Raw genomic sequence first — 11,138 nt, 5'->3', positions numbered from 1 at the left:
TGTCAGTAGGTTTTTTGTTTTGAATTTACTTCACATCACTTGGGCATTGTCATCGTTCTTCTTTGTACTATGTATTTTTTCCTTCTGCTTACTCTTTTTCATTGGAACTCGTGTTTTGGCTAGAGGCGAAAAGGTGATCCACTTCGGGTATATATGGATCTCGAGGCTGGGAGGAAACGGTCTGGCCATGAGGATATTTATATTAGTTATCACGCTGATGATGATGTACAGTCAACTTATGCTAGTGCCCTGTTCCATGACAATCGAAATTATCGCCTGTCCACTTACAAGAACAATGTAAACTTTTCTTTTTCCCTGTTCTTGTATATTTTCCTGATGATTTTATTGTGTACGTGAGGTGGCATTATGCTAAGCGCAATGGCCTATTTTATGACCCCTTTATTATTACATTCTTGTCAGTTTTGTTTTGAAGATTTGTCCTCACAGTATCATCCTGTTGACCCCCTCAGGACACACTTGTTTACTGGTCTTCATCAAGGTGCCTTTCTCACAGAAACAACCTTGCCCAGAGTCTTCTCAAATTGCTGCCTTACCACTCATTTGGCAAGTGCCTGAACAATGTGGGAGGCCTGGATGTGGCACTTGATCTCTACCCTGATTGTGCAAATGATGTCAACTCTGCTCCAAAATGGTGGGATCATCTACACTGTGCCATGTCACACTACAAGTTTGTTCTTGCAATTGAGAATACCATGACTGAGAGCTATGTAACAGAGAAGCTATTTTATGCCCTAGATTCAGGTGCAGTCCCCATCTACTTTGGCGCTCCAAACGTGTGGGACTTTGTCCCTCCACATTCAATTATAGATGGGAATAAGTTCAGCTCCATGGAGGAATTGGCTTCCCACGTGAAGGCAGTTGCGGATGACCCAGTTGCCTATGCAGAGTATCATGCTTGGAGGCGGTGTGGAGTATTAGGTAACTATGGGAAGACCCGTGCGGCAAGCCTCGACACACTACCATGCCGACTGTGTGAACTTGTAAGTAGAAAGGGTGGTAGAAATTATAGAACACTATGAAAGTTCTGGTCTCTTTGTTCCATCCTTGTGGGATGTTACTTCTTTTGTTCTATTGGTATTGTGGTAATCAGAGGGACATGCATAGTTAAGGTCTTGTCTTAAGTATGACCTCAAAGAGATCTGATTGAATGGGCATGAATTCATGGAGCCGATCCCATTTAGTTGAGATTTTACTAATATTTTGTGTTGTATTCTTTTTTTTTAATTTTTTTTTTACTTTAATTTTACTTTTCTTTTATTGTCTTTGATCATATCCATGTAGCCAAGTCATGGATCCATTTAGTTGGAACAAGGCTGAGTTGGTTGTATTGTAGTAATTGGTTATCTTAAAATGTATACACGGAAAACTGACTGTCAGGAATTTTAGTGGAATTTTTTTCCAGACTTCTTTTATTGTAAGATCAAATTCATTATGATCAATTGTGGCATTTCTTTTTATCTATTTGTCCATCATTATAAAATTCTTTGAATTTAACTCGAAAAATTAAGGAGAGGGTCATTCCGGCTGTACAACGATAGGAATTTTTAGAACACTTGTGCCACATGACAATTTCCGATGGATTGAAATTTCGTGGATTAACTCTACCCATGAAGGTCTGTGCTTACATGTCAAATTCAGCGCAAAATGAAGTTTTCTACCTGATAAAATAAAACAATAATAATAATAACATTCAAAACTTTATCCCGATTTAATAGGGTCTTTACATGGAGATTCCAAGCAAGAATAAGTATAGAGATCCATGCAAAAAGATTGACGAGTTATGGCTAATTATAATAAGTGCCGGCTTTCAATCTAACACACTGCTACAAATCAGTCATATGTTTATAAAATAGATTATAATAAGGTACTAACTGTCTACCTGACGTACTATATGGATCAATCAAGCCAAAACTCCCTATATGCATTACGTCTACCACTAAGACAATCCATCACCTAACCTATTTTTATGAAAGGAGGAATGAGATTATGAATCTTGACAGCACAGCTAAGCATGAAAGTAACAACTCGAACATACAACTTCGCATTAATAACTATGTAATCAACACACAACTCTACATTGAAAATTAGATACACAACACACAAACTTCACATTGAAAACTAGATAAACAAATCACAACTCGAGCCAGATGTATCTGTATATAGTGGTTCAATGCACAAGCAAAGAGCCCACGACCACAATGAACCAATAGCCACTCACGTGCAATATATCCACTACCAACAGAATCAATCACTAAACCTACTACAATGTAATAAGGATTTGGTAAAAGAAAGCTCGTTAGGTTTATACATGTATTGGAATAGCCTTTCTATAGAAACCATATAATTTGCTAGTGCACATTGGTTTTGAATAGAGTGAACAAGTAGACAGTTTAATGGAAGGCCATAAGACAATGCCATTCCAATAAACCCTGCCATCAAAAGATCTGTAATCAAGGTCATTAGACAATCTCATTTTCAAGAATCCCTGGTTGAGATAGTTACTTTAAATTGTATACTAATTAAACTTTGTTAATTGTCTAAAAGTGATGCTTAAGCCTCAAGGCACATGGCATAAGCTTACAAGAACAAATTTTCAATGTGGGGAACAATCTTGGGACTAGGGCACAAGACCACACATGGATCAGAAGCCCCAATAACTCACCAAAATTTTCATAAATGTTTAGAAGATGAAGAAGAACAAAAATATGGGTCCTAAACAAATTTTTTGGCTGTTCAGAAAATACAAAAAATATACATAGTTACTTGTGATCATTAAAAGAGAAAGAAAAACTACAAAACAGCTAAAGAAATGGCTGTGGTTACTTGTTATATTAAAAGAGAAAGAAAAACGACTATAGCAATTTAAAGAACACCTGACTGTAGTTACTTATGACGATTAAAAGAGAAAGAAAAACAACTATAACAACTAAAGAATGTCATAGATACTCACCCGGGCTTAAAGTTCCCTGAGGAAGTACAGTCATTGCAAGGAATGAGAAGGAAAGAACAATAGAATTCCTAAACGTTGGACCAACCATTCATTCTCTAGACATTTAATGGTCAGATTAACTACATCATCCATCCACATGACATAAATAGATCTACCAAATATAAAATTTCTCTAGGTTGTGCAATTTAAGAACTGTTTTTTTTTGGGTTGAATGAGAACCATTCAACTTTTACTGAAAGCAATGAAGAGCACTAAACACCCCTGTGTGAGTGGCCCAAGGTGTGCCTAGTGGGAGTCGAACTTAGGACGTCCGAGTTTACGGCTCGTACCAAGTTCGTTGCTCACCAACTGCGCTACTCCATTGGGTTATTTAAGAACCTTTATTCCATAAAGAATTCATTTATAAATTTAACGGAAAAGATTCTATGGGTCATCGGGGAAAGTACGCTAGTGTCTCTGTGTCTTTGACCTCATTGCCCTCCTATGTACAATGTTGTTTTGTCACATGTTGTCTTTGTTGGTGCATTCTCCCTATGTCCCTTGCTCAGAGAACTCTTTCCAAAAAATTAATTACCATATTTGGTTAGATTTTAAATTAATTACTCTACCATAATTGAAAGACTTTCCATTTTACGTGTACGCTAGACCATATATTTATAAAATTTTCTTCAATATACATATTTAGCCTTCGTTAGAAAAAATACTTATTCATTCAAACGCGACAAACTCATAGTTGCTGGGATACATGTTTTGTCAATCATGGAAGGAATTGAGCCAAACCGACACACACGTCACTAACAAGGCGTTCTTTGTTAGAGAATCAGCAATGTTGTTCATCTCCCAAGGAACAAATTGGAACTTACAATCTTCAAAATAAGTGGACAAAGGTAAGATTATCTATCACAAGTTCCGCTACTGCAAAAATAATATCAGATGAGTTTGAGACGTAAGACCAGAGTTCTTTGCAATCTATTTGCACAATAATCGTTCTATGAAGTTTGACAATGCTTCTAAGATTCCAAATCACATTGCCATAGCTTCACCAAGAAGAATACAAGAGGAAGTCGTGGGTTCAGGTTTTGCTAAACAACTCCGGCTAGAATGATCTCTAATCACAACCGCAAGTCCACATAGATGAGTGTACTTTTCCTCCACCCACGGTATATGAGACTTTCTCCATAATGATATCGTAGAGAGAATAGCCTCTCTTTACTCTTATCATATACGATACAAAATTCACTCTTATGGAACCTTACATCACTGTACAGTCAAAATTTCACTCCCCTCCCCTGAATGTTTCATTTATTACACAACCCTCCCCTGAGAGGTTTGTAATTATAAATTTTTCCCTCTTAAGTTGTAGATTCTATCAACCATACCCTGACCGTGAGTGAGAAACCGTTAGGTGAGGAATCATGTGTTACAAAATTTCTTTAAACCCCAAAATACCCTTGATCCAATGGAGATGACCTATTTTCCATGAACCCTTATTCTCATCTTCTTCCTTGAGAAACCTTTAACCGATTGGGAGAATTAGGGTTTTTGAACTTACGATTTATAGTTCTGAAATCTGAAATCAGAGAGAGTTAGGGTTTTGGCGATCGATTCCGCGTGGCCATTATTGAAGTCTTGAAGATCGACCCTTATTCTCATCTTCTTCCTTGAGAAACCATTAACCGATTGGGAGAGTTAGGGGTTTTGAACTTGCGATTTATGGTTCTGAAATCTAAAATCGGAAGGAGTTAGGGTTTTCATGATCGATTCTGCGTCGCCATTGTTGAAGTCTTGAAGATTGATAACTCCCATCTCTGAAATCGCGTTTAGGTTCCAGATTTCCACCTCTCTATTCTAGATTTCCGCCACTCTATTCTGCGATTGGGTTGAAGTCCTGAAGATCGATTACTCCAAGGCTAGTAAGTGAAATCGACCCCTTATTATCTTTTTCCTTACATCTCTTCTTACAGTCCAACGATTTGGGTGATAAGGATTCCATTTCAATGTGTGCTCCTTCAGCTTCTTAAGTAGGGCTTCCATTTGCATTATTACTCCTTCATGCTTCTGTGCTGATATGTAATTGGTTTTTTTTTTTTTAGTTGAATTTTAGGTGGGCCATTGAAAATGTAATTGGTTGATTCTGTGCATTCCATTTTTACATCTTTGTTTTGCGATTGGGTTGAAGCCTTTTTTGCTGCTCCTTCAAAGTCTTTGTTTGCTTTGTAGAGCTTGCACTATGGTTTGGCAGTATCAATGGAGATTTTAATCATTTTTCTCACAAACACACAGATATGGATTAGGCAATATCAAAGGAATGCATTTACATATATGGATTTGATTTGGCAATATCAATGGATTGCATTTACATATGGATTTTGTACCTTTTTCAATGGAATTTGCATTTACATATGGAGTTTGTATCAATGGATTGCATTGACATAGACAATTTTGTATCATTCATAGGTTTTGAAATATTTTTCAAAATTGAATGAAACCCATGTTGTCCTGCATAACTGTTATCTTAACAGTTTTTGAACTAAAGAAAAAAAAAATTTACATCTTAATGTTTTGGAATGGTAGTCTGACTAGGTAGCCAGCTATGTGGAATTCCCTTTTATGAGTTAGATTAAAATTAGGAGAAGATTAGAATTTTCTGTTAAGTGGGAAGCATGTTGAGTTGGTTAGAATGCTTGAATGCTTTATATAGCTCTGGGTTTATGCATGACTATTGTTTGATCTAGTTAGGGATTCGTTTATTGATATTCTTGAATGCTTTGGATCATTTATGTTTATGTAACATGTTGTGTTTTTTTCATCAGAATCATTCATCATTCAATGAAAATTAGAGTTATCATATATTACCATTACGACTTGAATACTTCTGCACTAACCCCAGTTGTTCTGGATGAGTACTATTATCAGGATATGGTATGTGATATTTATAGCACAATTATCAGATATGTACCAGTAGGACATACTGTCACATTTAAAATGAAGTGCATACGTCCTTCCAACTAGAAGATGGAAGTGGATGAGGATGTAGGTTCATTGGCATGTTTAGATTGCATCAAAATGCTGATTGCATAAATTTGTACGTATACGATCTTCACTGGGATGACAATCCAAGCTCCTTGTACACAGTGAATGGTTTCCCTGGTGGACTAGTCAAATGGGAGAATGTTGATAGGCATGTCCAACAAAGATAATGTGGCTTTGGTGATGATGTGATGTAGAATCATCATGGCAGTGGAATTGATGTACTGCAAAGTCAATGTGATTTTGGAAGTGTTGTGCAACAAATTCAGACATCTGGTGGCCATAGGATAAAGCACAAAGTAAGAAGGGGTGGTGGTACCTATAGGGCTTCAACTAGTGGTGGACATAACAGTAGGAGAAACATGACTGATTCAGTTAGTATTGATGCAAGTAATAGTATTGTTAATGGGAATGATGTGAATAATGTGAATGATGGTAGTAAGACAGTTGGTAAGAGTACTGACGAAGTCATGCATGGAATTGTTGATATGGATGATGGGAATGATGGGAATAATAGTAGTAAGACAGTTACTAAGAGTATTGATGAAGTCATACTCGATGTTTCAAGTGCAAGTGATGTTGATTGGAATTCTCTTTCAGAAGATGAGAGTGAAACGAATGATGAAAAGGAAAACATTGATGGTGTTGATGGTCATGTTGATAGAATGGATGGTACAAGAGTTGCAGCCAAGATAACAATAAAGCATTATTTGACTATAGTGATGATGACTACTATGCGCCATTCTGTAAGGATGAGAATGCTTCCTATGGGGATAGGATAAAACTAGAGAAAGAGATGTTGTTTGATAATGTGAATCATTCCAGGGCTGTTCTTAAAGATTATGCCATTCAAGAAGGTTTTGAACTGTTGAGAACCAAGAATGAGAAGTCAAGAGTGATGGCTTTGTGTGCAGCACAGGGGTGTACATGGAGGATCCACACTTCACCTGCAGCAAATGAAGAAGTAACCTACATGATTAAGTTTTTATGCACGGATTATTCTTGTGCGAGGGTTGAACGAAACAAGGATATTACTTCTACTTGGATAGCCTGACACGTTGCTTCTCAATTAAAGGCAGACCTAGATATGAAAGTGGATGCAATGGTTGCATATTTTAAAGAATATTTTCATGTTCAAATCCCTTATATGACAATGTATAGAGCAAAAAAACATGAAGCTGAATTCAATGAAGGTAGCCATTCTAAGACATTCACCAAGCTACCTAATTATGGAGAATTTCTGCTACAAAGAAATGCTGGAAGTTATTCACACTACAACTCCATCAGAGAGAGAAAATGTCAGACCCTTCCGTCTTCAAAAGATTGTTCATTACTTTCAAGGCATGCATTGATAGTTTTGTGAAAGGCTGTAGTACATTCATAGGTCTTGATGGTTGCCACCTAAAAGGGATGTATGGAGGGGTACTACTAGCTGCAGTCTCTGTTGATGGCAACAAAGGGCTGTTCCCTATGACATATGGTATTGTGGATGTTGAATGCAAGGAAAGTTGAGTTTTCTTTTTGACACACTTATATAGTTGTCTTCACATTGCGGAGGAGAAATTTTCCATTACATTTATGTCAGATAGACAAAAGGTGGGTTACCTTCTAATCTATATGCATATGTACTTATAACTATAGGACACATTCCTACTTTTTTGTGCACTTAGTCTTTTTAATTTGCTAATGTGTAGGGACTACATGAAGCCATCAATGACATATTTCCAGGCTGTCACCATAGATGCTGCAGTAGACATATGTACCAAAATTTCAGAGTCAAGTTTCCAAGTGTGTTACTTAGAAGATATTTTTGGTCAGCATCTAGGGCTTCCACTGCATTTTTGTTTGAAAAGGCAATGTCAGAGATAAAATCAATTAACAAAGAAGCATACGATTAGTTGAACAAAGTCAAAATTGACATGTGGGCTAGGCATGCATTTGACTTTGGGTGCAAGAGCGACCATATCACAAATAACATGGTTGAATGCTTTAATTAGTGGATTGTACCTTTTAGGAGCAAGCCTGTCCTACTCATAGTTGATGAGATACGGAAGCAGTTGATGGATGTAATGTATAAGAGATATCAGTTGGGTTGCACATATAATGGGAAGGTCACCCCAAGAATAAAGGCAATGTTGGATTTGACCCAAACACAATCAAGAGGATGTGTGGTCCAAGCCGCTGGAATACATGAGTTTGAGGTCACTGATACTGAAGGAAGTTATATATGTGGTTGATTTGAAAAATCAAACCTGTGGTTGTAGAGTATGGGAAGGTACTAGATTACTCTGTAAGCATGCAACAACCTGCATTTTAGTAAAAACGAAAGCTTATACAATTACTATCATGAGTACTATAGCATAAAAACATACTTGACAGCTTATGAGGGTATGATCTATCCATTGCTTGGACTACAAGAGATAAGTGAAGAAAACAGAATTGGTATTGTACAGCCTCCAGCAATCAAGAGACTTCCAGGGAGACCACATACCAATAGGAAGAAGGAAACTGATGAAGTCCCACCTGGCCAACGGAGAAAAAGATCAGTAGCTGCCAAGTGTAGTAGATTCAACTAGGAAGGCCACAACAAGAGAAGATTTATAGGACCTCTAGTGAAACAGAAAGCAAAATCATGCCAAGTTTTCAGTGACATGTTTTAAATATTCTGAAAATTTAGTGTTCTTATCCATTTGTTGCAGTTGACTAATAGCTACTCATGTTTATGTAGAGAAATGAGCAGCTTGGAAGTCAATCTGATATAAGCAATTCTCAAAGAATGACCAGATCAGCAACTTCTACAATGACCATTGAGTTGAGTATGCAATCCAAGGTTAATGCACAACTACAAGCTAAGGAAGCCAAAATGAAAGCAAGGGAACAGAGGAAGAAGACAGCTATTGGGGGAGTGGAATGCAATAGAGATAGAATGTAATGAAGATTTAATTAGATTAGATGGTCAATAGTGAATGTTTGTAATGTTAATGAAAACTTTTTCTTGGTTGATGGGTTTGATGTTTAAGACAATACTTGTACTACTCTTTTTGGGTTTGATGTTCTTATGGATGTGTAAACCTTGTTTGACTTTTTAGTGAAATGTTTATAGATGTGTGGAATGTTTAGTATTGTCTCAATTTCTAGGTCATATTTTTGGATTATACAGGTTAAGTGATGAAATGCTGCCGAAATTCTGCCAAAATAATGCCAAAATTCTTCCAAAATAATGCCAAAATGCTATCAAAATCTTGCCAAAATTCTACCAAAATCATGCCAAAATGCTGTTAAGATTTCCAAGACATTGCCACATACACAACATATTCTATTACATAACATAATTCAGTACACAACATAGTTCCTTACTTAACATAGAACTTAGTTACATCAAACTTTTAGATTTTTTGGCCAATAAATATGGCTACAAATACACCTACGAAGAAACTAACACAAAATTACAAAACATTTTCATTGATCCAACAAAGTTCACTATTTCATCCACCCTTATCTTCACACTCTACATCTCCTATTGCAACCCATGTAACACATCTCTGAACCCACGCACCTCCTCTCGCAACCGCCTCACCTCCTCTTCCAACTCTTGTAAATCCGTTGTGGGATTGGGTAACAAATTGGTGGTCAATATATTTATAAGTTCACACCATGCGAAGTATTTGCATCCATTGTAATCTGAACAGCTATAAAAAACTCTCTTTGGGTTGTCAACGGTCTCTGAGATCCTGATCACAACTTTCTGATTACACCTACATTTTATGGATCTGAATTAGAAAACTCCGGGTGTGCTACAATTACTTGAGGTAGACATTTACCTGTCATCAACATAAATGTGTCGTAAGTAGATGACGAAAAAACTTAGTTAAACATGAAAATAAAAAATCAGAAATCATATGGAAAAAATGATTATGATCCCATTGGAAAAAATGATTACAAATCCATGTAAGTTATGTGGATATAATTCCTGTTGGAATATTCACTTAAGCATACTAACCCAGGTTTCCGATTACTAAACCTTTTGATGTGGTAATTATACTTAAAGAAAAGTGGAAGAGGGAAAATTTTCTTCATTTTATGCTTATATATTACAATTGTTGGCTTTGTAGTTCCTAAATGTATCCCTGTCAAAAATTCAGTACCAGTTGGTTGTTTTTTATCAACTTGGTCAATATGTTTCCATTACCTATTCACTATTTTATGTTTCATATAAATATCAATATGACTAAATGTATTCATATGGGTATCCTCAAAAGATTGGAAAAAAAGGAAACCCAGTTCACACATCAGACCAATTCCTTTCACTGCAAAAACAAGGAGTTTTATATATGAGAGAGATATAACAAGGTCTCCTATGAAATACACTAATGGTATCACATTATCACACACACACACACATATATATATATATATATATATATATTTGTGTTCTCAAAATTTCGTCATGTCTCATCAGTTGAGAAATGAAATTCAGTAAACAAAGAAAATTGTTTATGAATTTTATTTCCGAATCAAGATCTTTAAGCTGCTGCTGCTGCAAGAACTGTAAATGTTCCTCTATGGCTAATGCTCTTGAATTTAGAATCAGGAGGAACAGAAGGGGCACTGGGGACAACCACAATAAGCAACTGAAGTAGAGGGAAAATAACAATGGCTAGTTTCCATATGTTGTTGATGATGGGAGGAATTTCTATACGCAAGAGGGAATTTTTTCTTGTCAGGTTGCTTCTGCTGTAGGGGATGGGTGAGTGTCATTGTTAATTGAATGAAATTCTGAGATGGTGAAAAATGTCTAAAACATAACCAAACGTTTCCCCTTTTCTACTGCAAATTCACAACACCTGCAACACATTGCAGGTATGTTACAAATGGGGCATGAGGAAGTTGAAACTGTCAACATATGGAATACATAAACACATCATCTCTGTCTTCTTCAACCATGAACATTCCAACAATCTCAGAATAGGAACAGATTTGAAAGAATAAAGGGCTGCTATGTGAAGATGTAGAGCTCTACCATGGCAGTGGAGGAGGGGGGAATCAGTGGTCTTACCTTCACAAGCCAAATACTTTCTCCTTCAATCGGCTCAGATGATTGAAGTCAGAGAAGAAAGAGGGAACACCGAAAACTGCT

The 11,138-nt window shown here is 36.6% G+C and overlaps 1 protein-coding gene and 1 long non-coding RNA gene across 2 annotated transcripts in view; both read left to right on the top strand.

Annotated features, from left to right (window-relative positions):
• LOC122065742 (alpha-(1,4)-fucosyltransferase-like) overlaps positions 1-1,439 on the top strand; it is a 16,616-nt gene extending 15,177 nt beyond the window's left edge. The window contains exons 2-3 of the mRNA XM_042629592.1: positions 124-297; positions 471-1,439. Of these exons, the coding sequence (XP_042485526.1) occupies positions 124-297; positions 471-1,040 (744 nt within the window). The 3' untranslated portion in view covers positions 1,041-1,439. The remainder of the gene's footprint in view (positions 1-123; positions 298-470) is intronic.
• A 3,010-nt stretch (positions 1,440-4,449) lies between these two features.
• LOC122065737 lies at positions 4,450-9,105 on the top strand. The gene is made up of 2 exons (XR_006136094.1): positions 4,450-4,884; positions 8,730-9,105. It is a non-coding gene; the product is annotated as an uncharacterized LOC122065737 (long non-coding RNA).
• The last annotated feature ends 2,033 nt before the right edge of the window (positions 9,106-11,138 follow it).

This window comes from Macadamia integrifolia, unplaced genomic scaffold (genome assembly GCF_013358625.1).
Source record: "Macadamia integrifolia cultivar HAES 741 unplaced genomic scaffold, SCU_Mint_v3 scaffold2108, whole genome shotgun sequence".
Taxonomy (NCBI): domain Eukaryota; kingdom Viridiplantae; phylum Streptophyta; class Magnoliopsida; order Proteales; family Proteaceae; genus Macadamia; species Macadamia integrifolia.
This window is presented reverse-complemented; position numbering and strand designations above follow the sequence as displayed.